The 24,733-nt window shown below is 40.5% G+C and overlaps 1 protein-coding gene across 2 annotated transcripts in view; it reads right to left on the minus strand.

Annotated features, from left to right (window-relative positions):
* PARL (presenilin associated rhomboid like) overlaps window positions 1-24,733 on the minus strand; it is a 50,392-nt gene that overhangs the window by 6,521 nt on the left and 19,138 nt on the right. Inside the window, exons 4-7 of one of the 2 annotated variants that reach the window (XM_032171738.2) lie at window positions 21,335-21,383; window positions 5,047-5,142; window positions 2,546-2,695; window positions 829-899 (exon numbers count right to left, since the gene is read on the minus strand). In XM_032171738.2, the coding sequence (XP_032027629.1) occupies window positions 829-899; window positions 2,546-2,695; window positions 5,047-5,142; window positions 21,335-21,383 (366 nt within the window). The remainder of the gene's footprint in view (window positions 1-828; window positions 900-2,545; window positions 2,696-5,046; window positions 5,143-21,334; window positions 21,384-24,733) is intronic. The other variant, XM_032171739.2, reaches the window with a different exon arrangement.

A 24,733-nucleotide genomic window follows, 5' to 3' on the forward strand; every position in this document is an offset into this window, starting at 1 on the left:
GCATCCAGAATATAAGAGCTCTGAGGGCAGGAGCCTTTTTTGTTGTTGTTGTTCCCCACTTTCTAAAACCAACACAAATAATCGTGATCATCTTGCTCACTAGCTGTATCCCCAGGCTCTAGCATAGCACCTAGTAGGCACTCCAATATTTACTAAATAGGAGGATAAAGTACCAGATTCAAATCTGTAATTAGAATCTTCCAATACTGGATTAGGCTCTCTGGTTTATGAGGATTGCACACTTACTGTTCTGAGATATACTCTGCTCTGGTAAACATATATATATATGACCAGTGGTTAAAAGCTACAGCCGGACATTTACAAAGCTTTACAAATGTATAAATTCTAAATCAGTCAACTGAAAATTAGTCAACTGTATTGTTTCAATGTTAATTTCTTGGTTTCCTTTTTTTGAGACAGAGTCTTGCTCTGTTGCCCAGGCTGGAGTGCAGTGGCACAATCTCGGCTCACTGCAAGCTCCGCCTCCCGGGTTCACGCCATTCTCCTGCCTCAGCCTCTCCGAGTAGCTGGGACTACAGGCGCCTACCACCACGCCTGGCTAATTTTTTGTATTTTTTAGTAGAGACGGGGTTTCACCGTGGTCTCGATCTCCTGACCTCGTGATCCGCCCGCCTCGGCCTCCCAAAGTGCTGGGATTACAAGCGTGAGCCACCGCACCCGGCCAATTTCTTGGTTTCGATGTTAGTTAACAGTAGGGTGAAGGGTATATGAGAACCTCATCAATTTTACAACATTCTTCTAAGTCTAAACTTGTTTCAAAGTAAATTTAAAAATTAAATTAAAAAAATTTAAAATAGAAATACTTACTGCACCAAGTGATGGTCCATATCTTCCTGTGGCAACTTTACCCACGTAACTGACAAAATTGGAAATAACACCTGAAAAACAAGTCACATTACAATAATTTAAGTGAGGTATAAAAATGGTTTACTTTTTTTTTTCTTTTCTTTTTTTTTTTTGAGACAGAGTTTCACTCTTTCGCCCCAGCTGCTGAAGTGCAGTGGTACAATTTTGGCTCACTGCAACCTCTGCCTACCGGATTCAAGTTATTATCGTGCCCCAGCCTCCTGAGTAGCTGGGATTACAGGCGTGCGGCACCACATCCAGCCATGAAAATGGTTTTCATTTCTGATTTCTACACAGATAAACAGTGTTGGGTTTCAATCTGGATCACTGTGAGGGTACAGGCATGAATACTTCTCCTGCCTATCATTTCAGCGACTTTACAGGGATGAAAAGTCTGACCTGCTGCATGATCTGCTGAGCGACAGAGTCATTCACTTTACTTCTCAGTTACCATTTTCCTCAACTATAACATGAAGACTCATTCCCAAGAGTATATTCTCTGGGCTGTACTCCAGACACATGAAATCAGAATATCTGGGGTGGGACAACAGACTGGATGATCCCGTAAGTCTCTGGCTTCAGTGCCATTTGAGTCAACGTGGCTCATTTTTAAAAACCTCCTATGGAGCAGGAATTAATGTATCTGAAACACCCTCTGTAACTACAACATAACTAGCGCTTGGGAAAGAACTATACACTTTTCTTACAAGCCAAAGACAATGCTCAGCTTCTTTTTTTGAAGGACTAGATACACATAAGTATTCGATGAACACTAATTAAGCATCTACTCTGGGCCTTGTGGTAGATGCTTTTCTTTAGTCCTTTCTTTAGCCCCTTGTCATGAGGAGGTAAGTGTCAGGAGGTTTAGTCATTTTTGCAACATCACTCAGCTGGTAGTAGAGACAGCATCTGAACCTAGGTCCATCTCCAAGCTCAGTGTTTTTCACTACAGCACAGCACAACTGCCAGATACACTGTTTCTAAATGTAGAGATTTTAGAAATTAATTTTTATATTGTATTAAGTAAGTACATTTTACAGAGAGGTAAGTAAAATTTGACCAACTGTCATTTGGCAGCATCTAGGGACCTGGATTCATGCATGAGAATTTCCTAACTGAAATAAGAAACGATACCATCTTCAAGACCACGGCTAGGAAGTGGTTCCGTGCTACATTCTTGCAAAGAAGACAGAACAAACTCCCTCTTGACAATCATATTGTATAGCTCTGATTTAAAGCTTTCTGTGAACTGAACACACTCGGGGAAATGAGCTTGCTTAATGTTATTTAACAAAGACCCAGGAGACTGAGGCAGCCGGGAAGTCTGGGAACCACTATCTATAAAATGGAGGGCCTAAACTAAAGAAATCAAGGCCCAATGAGATTACAAAAATGACGTGCTTAAATTCTACACTAACCCTTACTTAACTCCTGTTTATCCTAACTTAAAATTAAACATACCCACATAATTCATATGTAAGAGGAAATCAGCAAAATGAGCAGAAAAGGCAATATCTCCACCAATCTGTGGCTCCCTTCTCTACATACACTGTGAGAAACAAATATGTTCTGAGCACTCACTATGTGTAGAATATGGCAGTAACCATTCCCTTTGTCCATTGTGCAGATAGCTTAGGGTGCTTATACTCTCAAAGGCCCCGAGATTAAAGCATATTACCTGCAGATAGGTACACTGCCATGAACTGCTCTTGACCCAGAATGTTCACTATGCTGGAAGAGAAGCTCCACAAAACATACATATTTGCTGCCATGTGAAATAAGGAGAAATGACTGAATGTTGACAGCAACATTGGAGAACAAAGGACCTCTACAAGAGAAAGAGAAACATACTCTGGTAATCATGGAACACATAGCCAATAAAAATTATCTATTTTAAACTTTTAAAATTAGGCCGGACGCAGTGGCTCGGGCCTGTAATCCCAGCACTTTGGGAAGCCAAGGCAGGCGGATCACTAAGTCAGGAGTTGAAGACCAGCCTGGCCAACATAGTCAAACCCCATCTCTATTAAAAATACAAAAATTAGCCAGGCGTGGTGGCGCACGTCTGTAATTCCTGCTACTTGGGAGGCTGAGGCGGGAGAATCACTTGGACCCTGGAGGTGGAGGTTGCAGTGAGCCAAGATTGAGCCACAGCACTCCAGCCAGGGCCACAGAGTGAGACTCTATCTCAAAACAAAAACAAAAAAAAAATTTTTATGAAACAAATTAAACATGGAAAACAAAATCAGCCATTTTTAAGACATTTTCTTTTTTTTTCTTTTTTTTTTTTTTTTTTTTGGAGAGAGAGTCTTGCTCTGGCGCCCCAGGCTGGAGTGCAGTGGCACGATCTTGGCTCACTGCAGCCTCAACTTCCTGGGCTCAAGTGATCCTCCCACCTCAGCCTCCTGAGTAGCTGGGACCACAGGTACATACCCCTATGCCCAACTAATTTTTGTATTTTTAGTAGAGATGGGGTTTCACCATGTTTCCCAGGCTGGTCTTGAACTCCTCAGCTCAAGCAGTTCACCTGCCTCAGCCTCCCCAAGTGCTGGGATTATAGATGTGAGTCACTGTGCCCAGCTGAAGATATCATTTTTAAAAGTGACAAAAAGCTGTCTTAATAAATCTCTTTTCTACTTAGTAAGCAACCAATAAAAACTCTCAGTTCAATGAAAGCAACTTGTCCTTATGGCAAAAGTTGACTAGAAAAAAATAAGCAGTCTGGGCAACATGGCGAGACCTCATCTGCACTAAAACCAAAAAAATTTAGCTGGGCATGGTGGCATGCGCCTGTAGTCCCAGCTCCTGGGGGCTGAGGTGGGAGGATCACTTGAGCCTGAGAAGCAGAGGTTGCAACGAGCCAAGATCGTATCACTGCACTCCAGCCTGGGCAACAGAGCAAGACCCTGTCTCAAAAAAAATAAAAAATAAATAAAATAAAAAATAAAAAGTAAATTGGCAGGGCGCAGTGGCTCACGCCTGTAATCCCAGCACTTTGCGGGGCCGAGGCAGGCGGATCACGAGGTCAGGAGATCGAGACCATCCTGGCTAACACAGTAAAACCCCGTCTCTACTAAAAATACAAAAAAATTAGCCAGGTGTGGTGGCAGGCGCCTGTAGTCCCAGCTACTCGGGAGGCTGAGGCAGGAGAATGGCATGAACCCGGGAGGCGGAGCTTGCAGTGAGCTGAGATCACGCCACTGCACTCCAGCCTGAGCAACACAGCGAGAAAAAAAAAGAAAAAAAAGGAAATTATGAAATTATGTTAATTATAAAGTTGTATATACTCTCCTTAAAGAATAAACTTGTGGGCCGGGCATGGCAGCTCACGCCTATAATTCCAGCACTTTGGGAGGCCAAGATGGGTGGATCATTGAGGCCACGAGTTCAAGACCAGCCTGGCCAACATGGCGAAACCCCGTCTCTGCTAAAAACACAAAAATTAGCCAGGCATGGTGGCATGTGCCCGTAATCCCAGCTACTCAGGAGGCTGAGGCATGAGAAATGCTTGAACCCAGGAGGCAGAGGTTACAGTGAGATAAGATTGCGCCACTGCACTCCAGCCTGGTGAGAGTGAGACTCTATCTCAAAAAAAAAAAAAAAAAAAAAAAAAAAAGGCTCTTAATTTGTCAAAAAATATTTAGATATTTGCTATGTGTGCGGTTCATTTTAGGTATCTATTATATTACATTAAGAGAGATGAGGCCGGGCACAGTGGCTCACGCCTGTAATCCCAGCACTTTGGGAGGCCGAGCCAGGCAGATCACCTGAGGTCAGGTGTTCAAGAACAGCCTATCCAACATGGTGAAACCCTGTCTCTATTAAAAATACAAAAACTAGCTGGGTGTGGTGGCGGGCACCTGTAATCCCAGCTACTAGGGAGGCTGAGGCAGGAGAATCACTTGAACCTGGGAGGTGGAGGTTGTAGTGAGCCAAGACTGCACCACTGCACTCCAGCCTGGGCAACAGAGCAAGACTCCGTCTCAGAAAAAAAAAAAAGAAAAAGAAAAAGAGAGATGAGGTCCCTGTCCTCAGTGAAGGAGCTTACAGCCTATCCTCTGCATTTTGCTTGTAGCTATTGATAGGTAACTCGTCTTTTTTACAGCACTTCCATTAACTAAAGCATATTTCTTTCATATTATTTCTACCTTAAAATAAATTCACACAAGTTAGACTTACTTGAGGCTGGATTCGATGTGAAATATCTGATCATTGTCCGCTGCAGAGAAGGTACTCTCCATAAACAGAATACAAGGACATTTGCAGCTATAATACCTACAAAATAAATATTTATAATTTAGGGAGGTTAAAAATGAAAGCAAAAAAGTCTGATCTACATTACCCCCTTGTAAGATTCTTCCACAATTATGCAAGAGTACTATATACTTGGGGCATAGGGGGTGAGCTAAAAAAAAAAAGCCAAGTGAAATCAATGCTTTTAAAGTATCAGCACTGCCTAGGGTTGGTAAAGTTACAGAATTCCTGGGGAATCGCAAATGCTCTGGGAGCTAACTTCCTTTCCCTAGATCCATATTTTACTTCTTCAGAACAGTTTACTCTTCTCAATTATAATCGTGAGCCGAGATCACGCCATTGCACTCCAGCCTGGGCAACAAGAGCGAAACTCTGTCTCAAAAAATAAGGGGGGGGAAGATAACCAAAGACATCAAAGTTAACAGTAGACAAAGAGTTAACACTGCTAAGTTTTCAATCCAAACGTAAGAAGCTTTTCTGATAAATTATGAGTACTGGCACTGAAACAGACTGTAGCCAAAATCCCTTACTTCATAAGCCAGTAGTCATCAAACTGCTTTCATGAGGCACCCCATTAGTAAACACCATCCATTAGTAAGAGACACATCCCATATATGTATACTTATTAACAAATTATGTAAGTGAACCACTATAAATTCATCATAAGACACACTTAACAAATTTAAAAGAAACAAGAAAAGTGAAATGCACATACTTTCTTCTTTGTAAACCCTATTCTGAAGGCCAATTACAGATGAGAAAAACAGGCTCTAAAAGGTACAAGTTGTCAGAGGGCCAAATTCAGTGGCCAAGCCAGAATTCCTAATCTAGGGCTCTTTCTACTATACACCAAGACATGGGTAGCCAGGAGGATTTATTTTGACTTTGGTCACTCTAGGACTTCAGACACCACATAAAAATGGCTTCCTTGCTGGGAAACAGCATATGCTGGTCCCCAGAAGCGGATGAGCATGAGAGGATGTGTGGCAATCCTAGGCCTACTGAGGCAGTACTGCATTTTGGCTCAAAGTATGGGTGAAGGAGTCCAGCAGAAGTGACTCTGTCCTACTTACATTATAACCTGGGGAAGAGGCCTAACCTCTCAGCTTGTTTCCTCTTCTGTAAATCTACCTGAAAGGGTTGAATGGGCCGGGTGTGGTGGCTCACGCCTATAATCCTAGCACTTTGGGAGGTCCAGGCAGGAGGATCCATCCCTTGAGCCTAGAAATTTGAGACCAGCCTGGGCAACATAGTGAGACCTCCCCTTTACAAAAAAACGAACAAAATCAGCTGGGCATGGTGGCACATGCTTGGGTCCTAGCTATTTGGGAGGCTAAGGTGGGAGGATTGCTTGAGCCCAGGAGGTCAAGTCTGCAGTGAGCCAAAATTGCGCCACTGTACTCCAGTCTGGGCGACAGAGGGAGACCCTGTCTCAAAAAAAATAAATAAATAAAAAGGAAAAAAAAGGGTCGAGTGATGATGAAATGAGAAAACATGATGAAATGTAGCAGTCACACAGTGACGAACCAACAAATGGAAAACATGGTGAAAAGAGGATGGCCTTTTCAGGTCTGAAACCTAAGTATGTCACTTAGCAGTTTTGTGGCCTGTGGCACTTTATTCCCTCATCTGTAAAATGAAGATAATACCTCCTACCTCATAAAGGTTGTAGTGAGGCTTAAATAAGATACTACATGCACCTAGCATGCAAATGATCAAAGAATAATGGTTTCCTCCTCTCTCCTTTTCCTTTGAGAAACAGAAGAGCTTAAGTTTTGTATATCTCCACTTAGGAGGGATGTCACCTGCTTCTTCCTGACTCGGTAACTCTCGGACAAGCTTGGCACTACTGATTCAGGAAGGCGCTGCTGTCCTAGTAACTACCCTCACACCTGTGTAACGCACTGAACTACATCAGCAAAAAATAACAAAGTAAGGATCTCTGAAAACTCTCCTTCATGAGAGCAATGAAAGAACTGGCAAAAAATGTCAGAATCAACTTTTTCAGAACTCTGGAAACTAATCAAAGGCTTATAGCAAATCAGGGTGTATTTACTTAAGAAAAACAGATGAATCTCAAAACAGCTAGCTTTGCAGCGTTTTTTATTTATTTATTTCTTTTTTGAGATGGAGTCTCGCTGTCTCCCAGGCTGGAGTGCAGTGGTGCAATCTCCGCTCACTGCAAGCTCCGCCTCCCAGGTTCACACCATTCTCCTGCCTCAGCCTCTCAGCAGCTGGGACTACAGGCGTCCGCTACCACGCCTGGCTAATTTTTTGTATTTTTAGTAGAGACCGGGTTTCACCATGTCAGCCAGGATGGTCTCAATCTCCTGACCTCGTGATCCGCCCACGTCGGCCTCCCAAAGCTTTGCAGCATTTTAACTTGGCCTAGTCCAATCCCCCACTCTCTAGTTACAAGGTAGTCTTGAAAACCGAGGTAGCTGGTAGAATGGAGCTGGAGCTCTTTGAAAGCCTCATTCCCAAAGAATTGTCATTATTTGACCTGGCTGTTGATTCCATGCAAGACCCACTTTCAAGGCTGTCTGTTTAACCTGACTGGGAGCTCCCCAAGTACAAAACTTTTCACAGAGGGCATTTGTCAAAAACAATGAGAGGTAAGTGTTTTAAGTTTGAGGCTGCCTGAGATGATGGATAACACTTGGGGGCAAATAAAAGACTAATCAAAAATCTTAAGAGGAAAAGCAGGGGAATAAGATTTCCATAGAAACTCTGAAAACCTCCAACATATTCCTGGACTCTAGAAGGCCACATGCATAGTAAGACAAAATAGACTTTAAGACAAAATTCATTGCTAGAGAAAAAGGAGGATATTATATAATGATGAAAAGGTCAATCCATCAAGAAATAACAATTAGAAACATATGTACCTAACAAAAGAATCTCAAAAATGAAGAAAAATGGACAGAACTAAAGGAATAAATAACTCAACAATAATAGCTGGAGACTTCAGAACTCTAATTACGATAATGGAGAGAATAATTAAATGATCAGCAAAGAAGTAGAAGACTTGAGCAACTCTATAAAACGACTAGACCTAACAGACATCTATAGAACACACCACCCAACAAAAACAGAATATACATTCTTCTAAAGTGCACGTGCAGCATATTCCAGGATATGTTCAGTCACAAAACAACTCTCAATAAACTTCAACTAAAACACTAAAATTATACAAAGTATGTCCTCTGATCATGTGGAATGAAATTACAAATCAATACAGAAATAAATTCAGAAAATTCACCAGTATATGGAAATTAACAAACTCCTAAATAACCAATGGTTCAAAGAAGAAATCATGAGGGCAACTAGGAAACTCAGTTGAATGAAAACAAAAATACAATATACCAAAATTTACAGGATGCAACAAAAGTGGTGCTATGAATGCCCACATTAAAAAAAGAGATCTCAACTCAATAATCTAACTTTTCACCTTAAGAAAGTGTAAAGAGAAGAGCAAACTAAAACCAAAGCAAGCAGAAGGAAAGAATGAAGAACATAGGTAAATGAATAGAAAAGTAACAGAAAAATTAATAAATCCAAAAGTTGGATTTGTTTGAAATGAATAATAAAATTGACAAACTTTTAGCTACAGTGACAAAGAAAAAAAGACTCAAATTACAAAAGTCATCTCATACAGGTCTGAGATTTGCTAAAAAATAAAAAGAAAAATAAAAACAAATTACTAAAATCAAGAATGAAAGCAGAATGTTACTACCAACCTTATAGAAATCAGAATTACTACAAAATACAATGAACAATTATATACCAACAACTGAGAATAACTTAGATGAAATTTAAAATTCTTAGACACAAACTACTAAAATTGACTCGAAGAAATAGAAAATCTGAACAGACCAAGAATAAGTAAAGAGATTGAATTAGTAATTTAAAAAACTTACCACAAAGAAAACCCCAGAGCCAGATTAGGTGTTAGGTGCCTATGTTTCCCATTGGCTTCACTAGTATTTGAGTTTCCTACAGCTGTTGTAATACAAACTTGGTGGCTTAAAACAAAAATCTATTCTCTTCCCGTTCTGGAAGCTAGAAGTCAGAAATCAAGGTGTAAAGTGTCAGCAGGGCCATGCTTCCTTTTGAAGGCTCTAGGGAAGTGTCCTTCCTCCCCTCTTCCTAGCTTCTGGTGGCTCTCGACAGTTCTTGGCATTGTTTGGCTTACAGGTGCATCACTCCAATCTCTACCACCATCTCTTTTGTCTTGTTTTCTGTATCTTTCTTTGTCCTCTCCTCTTCTTATAAGGACATGAGTCAATGGATTTAAGGTACATCCTAATGTAATATGATCTCGCTGTAACTAATCAAATCTGCAAAGACCCTATTTGAAGTAAAGTAACATTCTGTGGTTCTACGTGGACATAAATTTTGCGGAAGCACACTATTCAACTTACAACTGGGAAATTCTACCAAATATAAAGGAGAATTAACACCAATTCTTCTCAAACTCTTTCAAAAAATAGAAGAGGAAGGAACATTCTATGTAGCCACTATCACCTCCGTATCAAAACCAAAGACATCACAAAAAAACTATCAATATCCCTTTATGAAAACAGATGCAAAAATCCTCAAGAAAATATTGGCAAACCAAATCCAGCCATATATAAAAAGGATTATAAATCATGACCAGGTGGAATTTGTCACAGGAATGCCAGCTTGGTTCAACATATGAAAAATCAATGTAATATTTCATATTAACAAAATTGGAAGACTCACAATGCATAGTTTCAGAATTTACAACACAAACCTACAGGAATAAAGACAATGTAGTACTAGAATGAGGTCAGATATATAGATCAATGGACAGAATTGACAGTCCAGAAATACACCCATATGATTACGGTCACCTGATTTTTGACTAAGGTTCCAAAACAATTCAATAGGGGAAAGAATAGTCTTGTCAAAAAATGGTGCTCAGGCAAGTGGATATCCATAAGCAAAGAATGAGTTTGGACCCCTATCTCAAACCAAATACAAACATTAACTCAGAATTAATCAAACGCCTAAATTTAAGAGCTAAAATTTTAAAGCTCTTAGAAGAAAACATAGGTACACATCTTTGTGACCTTGAATTAGGTCACGGTTTCCTTGACAGGACACTTAAAAGTACAAGCAACAAAAGAAAAAAATACATAAAATGAACTTCAGCAAAATGAATGTTTATGCTTCAGAAAACACCATGAAGAAAGTGATCAGACAACTCACAGAATGGGAAAAATGTTTGTGACTCATATCTCTTAATAAGGGTCTAGTATCCAGAATATATAAATAACTTTTACAACTCAATAAAAAGACAAATAGCTATTTTTAAATGGGCAAAAGATTTGGAGAAACAGGCATTTCTCCGAAGAAGAATAAATATACAATAAGACATGAAAAGATGTTCATTAGTCATTAAGGAAAGGCAAATCAAAACCACAGTGATATACCCCTTCACACTCACCAGGATGGATATAATAAAGGCAACAAAATGGGAGAAAATGTGCAAATCATATCTGATAAGGGATTAATATCCAGAATATGTTAAAAAACTCAACAACCCAATGTAAAAATGGGAAAGGAAGTAAATAAGACGGCTCTCCAGAAAAGATATACAAATACTCAATAAGCACATGAAAAGATGCTCACCATTACTAGTCACTAGCAGAATGGAAATCAAAACTATACCCATTAGGATGGCTATTATCACATTTTTAAAAAAGGAAAATAGGCCAGGCATGATGGCTCATACCTGTAATCCCAGCACTTTGGGAGGCTGGGGCGGGAGGATTATTTGAGCCCAGGAATTCAAAAGGAGCCTGGGCAACTTGGCAAGACCTCATCTCTACAGAAAATTAAAAAATTAGCCAGGTGTGGTGGTGCATGGCTGTAGTCCCAGCTACTCAAGAGGCTGTGGAAGGAGGGCTGTTTGAGACCAGGTTGAGGCTGCAGTGAGCCACGTTCATACCACTGCACTCTAGCCTGAGTGACAGAGTGAGACTCTGTCTCAAAAAAATTTTAAAAAAGTATTGCCAAGGATGTGGGGATGTCAGAACCTTTGTACATCACAGCATTAGTCACAATAACCAAGAGATGGAGACAACCCAAATGTCCATCAACAGATGAATGGATAACCAAAATGTGGTAAATATATAGAATGGAATATTTGAGCTTTACAAAGGAAATTTTCATCATGCTACAATATGGACGAACCATTAAAAAGCTATGCTGTGCAAAAGAAGCTGGACCAAAAAGGAAAAAAAATTATGGTTCCACTTAGATGATGGATCTAGAATAGGCAAACTCATAGAGACAGAAAGTAGAATGCGGTTACTAGTGGCTGAGGGGAGCGGGTAATAGGGAGCCATTGTTTAACAGGTTCAGTGTTTCTGTTTGGGATAATGAAAAAGTCCTGGAAATAGATAGTAGTGATGGTTATACCACTGTCTGAAACTCCTGGCCTCAGCCAGTCCTCCCACCTCCGCCTCCCAAAGTGCTGGGATTACAGGCATGAGCCACCATGCCCAACCTACAACACTGTGTATGTACTTAAAGCAACTAAAGTGTACACCAAAAAATGTCTATAATGGTAAATTTTTTGTTACATATATTTTACAATTAAAAAATACAAAAAAAGTTGTAGTTGCCAATAGAAAAGACAGGCAATAACAGATGGAATCCTCACACTACCTGAAGGAGTGGAAAATGGTGTAGCCACCTATGGAAAACAATTTGATAGTCCTTCAAAAAGAAAACAAAGGGAAAACTGGATACCCACATGCAAAAGAGAGCAGTTGGATCTTTATGTTATACCAATATACAAAAATTAACTCAAAATGGATTAAAGACCTAAATGTTAGACCCTCAACTGTAAAACTCCCAGAAGAAAACAGAGGAAAAGCCTCATGACACTGGACTTGGTAATGATTTCTTGGCTATGACACCAAAGGCACAGGCAACAAAAGAAAAAATAGACAACTGGGACTGTATCAAACTTAAAAACTTTTGTGTACCAAAAGATAAAATCAAAAGAGTAAAAGAGCAGAAATAAATCACAGAATGAAAGTATGTGCAAATAATGTATCTGAAAAGGGGGTGATATCAAGAACAAATAAAGAATGCTTATAACTCAGGCGGGTGCGGTGGCTCATGCCTGTAAACCCAGCACTTTGGGAGGCTGAGGTAGGTGGATCATTTGAAGTCAGGGGTTCGAGACCAGCCTGGCCAACATGGTGAAACCCCATCTCTACTAAAAGTACAAACATTAGCCAGGCATGGTGGCACACGCCTGTAATCCCAGCTACTCAGGAGGCTGAGGTGGGAAGAGTGCTTGAACCCAGGAGATGGAGATTGCAGTGAGCCAAGATCACTCCACTGCACTCTGGCCTGGGCGACAGAGCAAGACTCTGTCTCAAAAAAACAAACAAACACAAAATAATGCTTATAACTCAACAATAAAAAAAAAATCAAATAACTTGAGTACTTGAAAGACATTTTTCCAGAGATGATAAAACAAATGGCCAACAAGCATGTGAAAAGATGCTCAACATCACTAATCACCAGAAAAATGCAAATCAAAACCACAGTGAGGTATTATCTCACACTCATCAAGATGGCTACTGTCAAACACCTACGCACTCACACAAAGAGAAAATAACAAATGTTGGCAAGAATGTGAGAAACTGGAAGACTTGAGCGCTGTTGGCGGGAATGTAAAATGGTACAACCACCATGGAAAACAGTATGAGAATTCCTCAAAAAATTAAAAATACAATAACGATGTGATCCACCAATCCTGTATCTGGATATACATCCAAAAGAATTGGCTGAGTGTGGTGGCTCATGCCTGCAATCCCAGCACTTTGGGAGGCCGAGGCAAGTGGATCACCTGAGGTCAGGAGTTCGAGACCAGCCTGACCAATATGGTGAAACCCTGTCTCTACTAAAAAAAAAAAAAAACAAAAAAAACAAAAATTAGCCGGGCACGGTGGCGTGCACCTGTAGTCCCAGCTACTCGGTAGGCTGAGACAGGAGAATTGCCTGAACCTAGGAGATGGAGCTTGCAGTGAGCTGAGATCACGCCACTGCACTCCAGCCTGTGTGACAGAGTGAGACTCCATCTCAAAAAATAAAAAAGAATTGAATGCATGGTCGGTCTCAAAGAGCTATTTGCACACCCATTTTCACAGCGGCATTATTCACAATAAAAAGAGGTAGAAATAACTCAAATGTCCATCAATAGGTGAATGAACAAAACGTGATATACACACAAAATAAAGTATTATTCAGCCTTAAAAAAGTAAATACTGTCACATGCTCCAACATGGATAAACCTTGTGGACATTACACTAAGTGAAATAAGCCAGTCCAAAACACCAAGTATTTTATGATTCTACTTGTATGAGGTATCTAAAGTAGTCAAATGCATAGAAAAAGGAAGCAGAATGGTGGTTATCAAGGGCTGAAGGGAGGAGAAAAAGGGGATGTATTGTTTAATGAGTAAAGTTTTGGATCTGCAAAATGAAAAAGTTCTAGAGATTGGTTTTACAAAAATGTGAATATACTGAACTCTATTGAACTATATGCTTAAAAATGATTAAGATGGTGTATTTCATGTTTTTTTTTTTTTTTTACAATTAAAAAAAAAAAAAAAAAACAACAGATTACCATATGACCCAGCAATTCCATTCCTGGCTATATACCGAGAAATGAAAACATATGTCCACACAAAAATGTGCACATGGAGGTTCACAGCAGCATTATTAATAGCTGAAGAATGGAAACAACTCAAATGCCCATCAACTGATGAAGGAATAAACAAATGTAATATATCCATACACTGGAATATTATTTGGCCATAAAAAGAAACAGAAGTACTGATGATATATACTGCAACATGAGTGAACCTTAAAACCATTATGCTAAGTGTTAAGAAACAGACACAAAAGGCTACATATTATGTGACTTGATGTATATGAAATCTCCAGAAGAGGAAAGTCCCTAGAGAAAGCAGGTTGATGGCTGCCTAAGGCTGAGGGGAAGGAGCAAATGGGGGAGTGACTGCTAAGGGGAATGGGGTTTCTTTTTGGGATAATGAAAAGGCCCTGGGATTAGACTATGACGATGACAGTTGCACAGCCTTTTAAATATAATAAAAACCACTGAATTTACTTTGGCTTTCTATTTTTATTTATTATTATTTTTAGAGAGATGTAGGGGGTCTCACTGTGTTGCCCAGGCTGGTCTAGACTCAAGCAATCCTCTGATCTCGGCCTAAGTGGCAAGCCTCCCAAGTGGTAGGATCGTAAGTGTGGGCCACCACACTCAGCCAATTGTACACTTTAAATCAGTGGTCTCCAACCTTTTTGGCACCAAGGACCGGTTTTGTGTTAGACAATTTTTCCATAGACCAGGAGTGGGGGGATGGTTTCAGGACGATTCAAGTGCATTACATTTATTCTGCACTTTATTTCTATTATATCATAATATATAATGAAGTAATTACACAACTTCTCATAATGTAGAATCAGTGGGAACCCTGAGCTTGTTTTCCTGCAACCAGACAGTCCCATCTGGGTATGATGGGAGACAGTGACAGATCATCAGGCATTAGATTCTCATAAGGAGTACACAACCTAGATCCCAGCCTGGCCAATATGGCGAAACCCTGTCTCTACTAAAAATACAAAAGTTACCCAGGCGTGGTGACAGGTGCCTGTAATCCCAGCTACTTGGGAGGCTAAGGCAGGAGAATCACTTGAATCCGGGAGGCAGAGATTGCAGTCAGCCTGCGGCTCACCTCCTGCTGTGCAGCCCGGTTCTGGTACCAGTCCCTGGCCCAGGGTTGGGAACCCCTGCTTTAAATGGTGAATTTTATATGTGAATTACATCTTAATTTTTAAAAAGGCAGATGCATTGATTTGGAAAGCACTACTTGGTTTAATGACCTCAGGTTATTTTCCTCCTCAGCCCGAGAAAGGTAGTAAAACTCTTTTTCTCATTTTCCTATAAAGGACTTACCATACCACTTGGGGTCTAATAGCTACTCACAGATCCCCTCTGTTTCTGGGTGGGCCAATTCACCCCTCCACAGCTCCTTTATCTGAAGGGCTACCATACCAACCCAGACCTGGCCAGTCCAGACACTGACAAGCATGTACATCCACAGCAGCCAAAGAACTAGGCTCAAGCCATCCTTACCTCAGGTTCTCTGGGAACCAGGCAGGTGCAAAGATCAACCTGTTGGCCTCACACAGTGGCTATCATTTCCTTTCCTAGGCAGTATCCACCAAACTAATTAAGGACTGGGTCCACAGCTACCTGGAATCAAGAAGAAACCCAGAGAGACTGTCCATCTTCCATCCTCCCACTGGGATAGAGACAGAAAGTTTGAAACTAATACGGGTAAACAGAAAGGGCAAATTCACAATGAGGGAGGCAAAGGCCCTTGTGATTGCTAACCACAAAAAAGGATTGTTATTTCTCTGTACTCTCCCTGCAGATGAGAATATCTAACCTCCCCTGTGGGCAACTTTTAGAAATCAATCTGATGTATTTATACTCTGTACATTGTCAGAGGACATTTAAAATGGTACACAACTTCTTTTAAGACAACTTTGCAATATACAAAATTTTAAACGTACATATTCTTTGACCCAGCAAATTCTATTTCCAGTAACTTATCCTAAAAATATACTTGTACAAGGTACAGAGATCTATATATAAGGCATTTCACTGCAGTAATATTTATAGAAGCAGAAGACTGAAAACAACCTAAATATCTATTAATAAAAGATTTGTTAAATAATATTCATTCACATGGAATACTATAATGCCATTAAAAAGAATATGCTGGCCAGGCACAGTGGTTCACGCCTGTAATCCCAGCAATCTGGGAGGCCAAGGCAGGAGGATCACTTGAGCCCAGGAGTTCAAGACCAGCCTTGGGAGGTTGAGGCTGCAGTGAGCCGTGATCATGCCACTGCACTCCAGCCTGAGTGACAAGTGAGATGCTGTCTCAAAACAAACCAAAACAAACAAAAAAGCCTGGTGTGCTGGTAATTTCCATTTATCAATCCAGGTGCTGGTTACATGGATGTGCTCAGCTTGTGAAAATTAATTAGTTGAGTTGTACATCTGACATATTCACATTCTTCTATGTATATTATACCTCAATAAACTATTAAAAAGAATGTAACAGACCTACTTGTATTCATATAGAATGTTCTTTAAAATATTAAGTGAAAAAAAACATGGTGCAGAAGAGTATGTATTGCATGTTACTATTTTTGTGTTAAACCACAGATAGATATAAATGCCTATATATAAATAGGCTTTGGAAGAACACAGAAGTAACTAAACATGCAATGGTTATTATGGGAAAGGAAAAGTGCAGAACTGGAAGTTCAGAGTGAAAGACTTATTTTTTCACGTTATGTATCCTTTATTCCAATTTTCATCTGTTACCATGCATATTTATTCATTTTACAATGACAAAATCTAGTCTAGGCAGTCAAAAAGGGCTCCCTTTCCTCCCTGGGTACTAGGCTGCTACTTTGGAACAATTTGCTGCAATTTGTGCTGTGAATCAGCACCCAGATACTTGATAGGGGGAGGCAGTGTGGTTTATCAGAAAGGTAATTAGTGGTGGTTTGCTATTCTAGAAAAGTGAAAGGACATAATAAAAAGCCTATTCTTTGATATATGAAGTGGATTTGATTCCCGAATCCACCCAGTTCTAGCTGTGTGATCTGTTATTTGGCCGTTCCTTGCCCCATCTGAGAAATGAGGATAACAGGGTTCTTATGATAATTAATAATAATATAAATGCATGTAAAGCACTTAGCATGATACTTGAAGTGTGGTTGGCACTCAAGGATTAATTTTGCTATTCTTCTCCAAAAATAAAACTTGTTTGCGGACTGGGAAGTCAGGAGTTACAGAAAAACAGTGACTGATCAAAAGGTAAAGATGGGCTGTAAGACCAAGGAAAACATTGCCTTACCAGCAACATCAGGAATAGGTAAGGAGGCCTTAGTCTGGGGAGACAGCTCAAAACCTTGAAAAGGTACAAGGAGAGAGAGAGAACTGAAATGAAAAAGAATAAGCCTGATAGAAACAGAACAGCAAAGAAAAAAGAATAGACTTTAGAAGTTGGGGCAAGGGGTCAAAGACTGGAGAGTAGTAGTGACTAAACTTTGGAGCTGACAAAAAATACACTAGTAGAGGAACTAGGGCACAGTTTTCTTGAGATCTCTCTCCCTATCCTTTTCTGTCCTCGCTTCTTCTTAATCAAAAATAATAATTTGGCTGATTCTTTCCTGTGGCTTTACCTGAATCTCAATACAGTAAAGTCAGCATTCTCTTGAACTAACAGGAAAACCTGGCAAGTGCCTCAAAGACAACCCTGAAAGCTTGAAAGGTAGGAGAAAATATTCTCTCTGGGGGTTGCCTGGGGACCTCCAGGACAGGCTTACAAGGCTGACAGATCAGGGCAATAGAACAGAAAATTAGGTGAAATATAAAAGCACTGGGGATGACAAACCTAACTTTAAAGAATGCCACCTTATACTCCCCGCTTGCCCCACAAATACCCAGTGGGCTTATAAATACTTTTTCAGAGCAATATGAAGCCTGGGGAGATTATTTCTGTGTAATAAAAATTAAGACCAAAAAAATCCCCAAACAAACCAAAAAAAAAAAAGGATTAAAACAAGTTTCCTAGCATAGCTTTAAAAAGGGATTTGCACAGACAGATTGAGACAGAACAGTCAAAAACTACAGACTCCAAACCTGGCATCAGCTGTAAGAAAGGGAGGTTTTTGTTGTTGTTGTTTTGGGATGGAGTCTCACCCTACTGCCCAGGCTGGAGTGCAATGGCATCATCTCGGCTCACTGCAACCTCTGCCTCCCAAGTTCAAGCGATTCTCCTGCCTCAGCCTCCCAAGTAGCTGGGATTACAGGCGTGCACCACCATGTCCGGCTAATTTTGTATTTTTAGTAGAGATGGGACTTCACCATGTTGGCCAGGCTGGTCTCCAACTCCTGACCTCAGGTGATCCACCCACCTCGGCCTCCCAAAGTGCTGGGATTACAGGCGTGAGCCATCGCACCCAGCTAGAAAGGGAGGTTTTTTACCTCACCACCAGATGCCACCTTAACAATAAAATAAATTATAGGTATGCCTTACAATCTGACTGTTCTTGTCTACACCTAGGAACCAGAGACATGGATAAATTTGAGATACCCCTCATTATCTGAAACTCAGAAACTATATGTATTTGGATTAACACTTTACTGTCTGAACTTACTGTATCCAAAATCTTTCCATCCAAATTCAAGAGCTCAACAGATTCAATAGCAAGGAATACTTACATGAAGTGTTTGGTGTAGTAGTGAGAAATCTTTAACCGACTAGAGCTTTCACGCTGCCGTTGTCTAGGTATGAATACTACAAAGCAGAGAGGCACACTGGTCTCGCAAAGCTTTAAAAACTCTCTAGGTCAAACTCGTCAAGTTCTTTCAAAATGTAAAACGAAAAAAAAAAAAACCCATTTGGAAAACATCTCCAATCCAAAGAAAGAAAGTGGGATGGAGTAGACCTGTCACCCCATAACTCTTATCATTGATTAAAACCAGGAGCTGGGCCAACTTCACTTTGCCGTCTACAAGAAGCAATCAGGAGTGCTCAGCAAGGAAAGTTGGACTAATTGGCATTCCAGGAAGAAGACAAGACATACTGAATAAACAGTTTATTCTTGAGAATCTCATATATAGGTAATTGATTAAGCACCACTTACAGACATTATAAAGCTAGAATCACTATTACTAGAATAATTATTTCCTACAAGAAAAGTCTGAGGTGACACAAAACAGTTCAAATGGTATTTCCTGAGGTTAAAGTCACTTGGATAATCTAACAATAAAGATTTAAGACCTGCAGCATGACCATTCACATTTATGTTGTTCAAAGCAGCTCACATTCAAGTTGCAAGACAGATCACAAGCATCTCTCTCTACTGCTAATGCTCTTCATGCCAAATGGCTGATTTGATTTCAAAAAAGAAAAAGACTAGGGGGAAAGAATTCTGATTTTTAATTACCTCCAGCTTCTTTGAAGAAAGTATTCACCAGCATGAGAAAAGGTTTTAAACTCTGATGCTAGGCTTCTTCACATGTTACATGGCATAAAATCATGACCACCTTCAAAGAAGGTGAGGTATAAACTAATAGTGAAATGCTTTGCAAATAGTGAAGGCAAAACCTTGCCACCCTAAAGAAATCTTAATTTTGTTACTTTTTTTTTTTTTTTTTTTTTGAGACAGAGTCTTGCTCTGTCGTCCAGGCTGGAGTGCAGTGGCACAATCTTAGCTCACTGCAACCTCTGCCTTCCGGGTTCAAGCAATTCTCCTGCCTCAGCCTCCCTAGTAGCTGGGATTAACAGGCGTGCACCACCACGCCCAGCTAATTTCTTGTATTTTTAGTAGAGATGGGGTTTCACCGTGTTGGCTAGGCTGGTCTCTGACTCCTGACCTCAGGTGATCCGCCCGCCTTGGCCTCCCAAAGTGCTGGGATTACAGGTGTAAGCCACTGCACCCAGCCTCATTACTTTCATAAAAGAAGCAAGCAAACAAAATACATTAATCTAGTGGAAACAGATGTGCTACTAAAGAGCTATCTTTGAAGTAATCATTTTAAGATGTCACTGACCTATCAGTTCTATGGTCTTAGTTACAGCAACACTGAAAAATCTCAATCCCTTGGTTAAGATTCCATTCAACATTCATTCACTCAACAGATTTTAACTGAGTGTCCTTACTGTGTACATGATATATGCTAGATGCTGTCACAAAATGAAAGATGTCATTGTTGTCCTCCAGATGCTCGTATTGCCCTCGAGGATGTTACACATGCAATTACATAAGGCACACTGCATTATCAATGATAAAAACTGCAATGAGTTCAGAAAAAAAGGAAGCACTTCCTAAAGGAAGCAATGTCTGAACCATAAGCCTGAAAGCTGCATCGGGTTCCAAAAAAGTTAGAAAAATTAAGCCTTCCAGAGAGAATGAGCACTTTGAATGAAGAAAGATAAACATCCTTTCTCCACTTAAATACAGAAAATTAAGAGTACAAAATAAGTCTAATCAAATTTGAGCAAAAGCAGTATTTTGCAATTCTCTAGAAATAATTTTTTATTTTCTATGCAATCGTTAAAAAACTTAAAAAAAAATTTTCGTTTTTGAGAGTCTCATCTGTCACCCAGATTGGAGTGTAATAGTACGACCACAGCTCACTGCAACCTCTGCCTCCCGGGTTCAAGCAATTCTCCTGCTTCAGCCTCCCAAGTAGCTGGGACCCCAGGTACGCACCACCACACCTGGCTAAGTTTTTCTATCTTTGGTAGAGATGGGGGTTTCATCATGTTGCCCGAGCTGGCCTCGAACTCCTGAGCTCAAGGAATCCGCCCACCTTGGCCTCCCAAAGTTCTGGGATTACAGGCGTGAGCCACTCTTCCTGGCAAAAATCTATTTTCAAGTTTCTCAAATAACTAACTCCATAAAATATTGCAGAGGTGTTACCTTAAAGAGCCAAATCTGTCTTTCCATAACAATTTACAAAGAAAAAAAGTTATCATGGTGACATGCATGTCATGCTTACATTTAAACGGGGTTTTATAAATAGCATGGGAGAGAAGAGCGAAAACTGGTTTTAGAATGGACAGACTTGGGTTTTGAAACTCAGCTCTATTGCTTACTAGCAGTTTGACTTTCAATAGTTCCTTCTCTGAAAGCCAGTTTCCTTATTTGTAAAAAGGGAGACAACTACTCTGTAAGCAACTCCAAGTAGGGACAGAATGTGTATTACAACATCCTGAATATAGAAGGTACTTAATGTTTCCATTAGTTTCTTTAATAAGGGAAGTAATAATTAATAAGCTATTCCACAAGCTGGAATTCTACAACAAAACCGATCATTCAATCAGTATCATACTAGATCAAAATAAGAAAGTAACTGACCCAGAGCATCACGTAAACCTTTATACCTCACCACTTTATACACTATTACATTAGCCTATCGGTACATAGACTCTCTTCTAAACCACTGGTGAGCACGGTACAAGAGCCATTGCTTGTGACATACTGTACCTTTTGGTTTGATTTCTCTTCCCTTGAATGGTTAAAACGTGTAAGCTAACACAAACCTGTCACAGTCCGCTGGCCATCACTTAGGTTATTCCACCACTTGTTAATCTAAAACAGACAGAAAATTGCGTATCACCATATGTGAGAAATTTCAGGCTACAAAAATGAAAAACCAGAAGAAAATGCCTTGCACATAAAAGAGGAATTCCTCTTCTGTAAAAATCACTGGTGGCCACAGACATAATAAATACGTGGTACAGTGGAAAAGGCATGTGTTTTATAGTCAGGCAGCCCACATTCTCCACACAGAACCAACCACTGGATAGCTCTGGAACCTCAGACAATTATTGCTAAACTTCAGTTTCTTGACACATTAAATGGGACAATAATAGGTACCTAGCAGTGTTATCACAAGGAATAACAATAATGTAAAGTCCCTAGCACACTCGCAGATACAGACAGGTACCAAGGAAGTGACTATTCATACCAAGGTCCTATGTTTTAAAATTCTGAGAATATTGTCTACTAAATTGCACTTTTTTAAAGATATAGTAATGGTACTAGAGTTTAATAAAAAGAGGAGGGTCCTAATTTTTCAGGGATACATGTTGAAAATTTTATGCATGAAATACGTCTAAAATTTGCTTTACAATAATACAAGGGTGGAAAGGGAAGGGAAAAAAAGGGAAATAGATGAAAAAAAAAAACTGGCCCTGTCTTGGGGAACACTGAAGCTGGATGCTAATGATTCATCATACTATTCTCTCTACATTTGTATCTGCTTGAAATTTTCCATGATTAAAGTTTTAAAATAAAAAATATATTCTAACTATGAAATTGAACCAGATTTTGTTATAAAAAAAAAATCCAAGGTAAAAGAAACTACAGATTAGTAGGTATAATTCCATTTCTTTTTTTTTTTTTTTTTTTTTAAAAGACAGTGACCCCTGTGTTGCCAAGGCTGGTCTTGAACTCCTGGGCTGAAGCAATCCTTCCACCTCAGCCTCCCAAGGTGCTGGGATTACAGGTGTGAGCCGCCGCACCCGGCCGATTCCATTTCTATAATTATAATTGCACTGTGTATGAACTCCCAGATCTTACTTCATGTATAGTGGCACGAAAGGGGTTCCCAGGACTTTCATGTTTCCATGTTAAATTTATATATTGTTTCAAACTTCTTTAATGGGCATAGGTTTTATACATTAAACCTATCATTTAATTATATTATAAACAAATCAATCTTTAAATGAAGATTATGTATACTGTTTGTATCATTTTTCACCATTCTCAAGAACCATTTGGGTACATTTGGATATCAAAACTTCACATGCAGACATGTGCTGGAAACCTATAGCTTTGTAAGAGATCCAAGACAATGGAATAGGTCAGTTTTACTATCTTCTCAAATACATTGTACTGAATAGATGCCTATGGCTAGTTACTGTCATTTTCACCTGCAAATAGTATCCACGGCTCTGGCATAAAGCCTCTCTAACACAGATAGGGCTCAAGCTTCTTGAATGTGCCCATGGGAAAACAAGGAGGAATGAATCCCTTTCCCTACTTAGAGAAAACTCAAAACATCATTAGTAAAAAGAAAATGCAAGGCTTCCTTCTCAGGCTCTTGCTGGCCAGGATCACATTGTTCCAAGGAAGGGGAAAAGTAAAGAAGGTATCAACCTACTCTCCGGATTGGAGAAAAGCTCTAAAAGCTCCATATATATATATTTTTTTTTCCGTATTTCATCTCGAGCACAGTTAGAGACACTCAACAGCAGGTATTTACCACAGGTGTGTAAGTATCATGTCACTGAGAAACGTTTAAAACTCCTCTTGGGGCCAGGCACAGTGGCTCACACTTGTGAAATTCCAGCACTTTGGGAGGCCAAGGTGGGAGGATCACTTGAGGCCAGGAGTTTGAGACCAGCCTGGGCAACAAAGTGAGACTCCTGTCTCCACAAAAAAATGAAATAATTGGCCCAGCATGGTGGCACATGCCTGTAGTCCCAGCTACTCAGGAGACTGAGGCGGGAGGACTACTCAAGCCCAGGAGTTTGAGGCTTCAGTGAGCTATGATCTCATTACCGCACTGAAGCCTAGGTGACAGAGTGGGACGCTGTCTCTTAGAAAAAAAAAAAAAAAATCACTTGCTAGCTCTATCGCTAAGGCATGTATATTTTGAAAAATTCCCTGCAGTTCAAATACGTACTCTAAAGCCGGGGTCCCCAACACCCTGGCTGCTGACCACTAGTGGTCCGTGGCCTGTTAGGAACTGGGCCACACAGCAGGAGGTGAGCAGTGGGGGAGCATTACCACCAGAGCTCTGCCTGTCAGATCAGTGGCTGCATAAGATTCTTACATGAATGCGAACTCTACTGTGAGGTGCACATGCGAGGGATCTAGGTTGCACGCTCCTTATGAGAATCTAATGCCTGATGATCTGAGGTGGAACAGTTTCATCCCATAACCATCTGCCCCCCTGCAACCCTGATCTGTGGAAAAATTGTCTTGCACGAAACCAGTCCCTGGTACCAAAAAGGTTGGGGACTGCTGCTCTAAAGCAATCCATCAAGGTGATCCAAGTAAAACAGTGGCCTTTAAACTTTAGTAGAGCTGAGATCCACTGAGATCCTTAAACTTTAGTAGAGCTGAGACATCCTCCACACAGAACCATTAACAACTATTAACATTAATTTTTTTTTTTTTTTTTTTTTTGAGACGAGGTCTTGCTCTGTCGCCCAGGCTGCAGTGCAGTGGCACAATCTCATCTCACTGCAACCTCTGCCTCTTGGGTTCAGGCGATTCTCCTGCCTCAGCTTCCTGAGTAGCTGGGGCCACAGGCATGCACCACCACGCCTGGCTAATTTTTGTATTTTCAGTAGAGATGGGATTTCACTATGTTGGCCAGGCTGGTCTCGAGCTCCTGACTGCCTTGGCCTCCCAAAGTGCTAGGATTATAGACTTGAGCCACTGTGCCCGGCCAACGTTAACATTTTTAACAACTATCCGTGGTGATTTTTGATGCATGTGGGTAGAGGGACAGAATTCTGGAACACTGTTAAGTACAACACCAGACATACAAAACAGTAATCAATACTTACTGTGAAGAATATTAAGTGCACTGACTTGACATCTATTAATCTGATGTTGCCATTAACTAAAAGCACTTCACAAATAATCAGGCTTCAGGCCGGGCACGGTGGCTCACGCTTGTAATCCCAGCACTTTGGGAGGCCGAGGCGGGCGGATCACGAGGTCAGGAGATCAAGACCACGGTGAAACCCCGTCTCTACTAAAAATACAAAAAATTAGCTGGGCGTGGTGGCGGACACCTGTAGTCCCAGCTACTCAGAGAGGCTGAGGCAGGAGAATGGCGTGAACCCGGGAGGCGGAGCTTGCAGTGAGCCGAGATCACGCCACTGCACTCCAGCCTGGGTGACAGAGCAAGACTTCGTCTC

The sequence above is a fragment of the Hylobates moloch genome, unplaced genomic scaffold (genome assembly GCF_009828535.3).
Source record: "Hylobates moloch isolate HMO894 unplaced genomic scaffold, HMol_V3 SCAFFOLD_13, whole genome shotgun sequence".
Taxonomy (NCBI): domain Eukaryota; kingdom Metazoa; phylum Chordata; class Mammalia; order Primates; family Hylobatidae; genus Hylobates; species Hylobates moloch.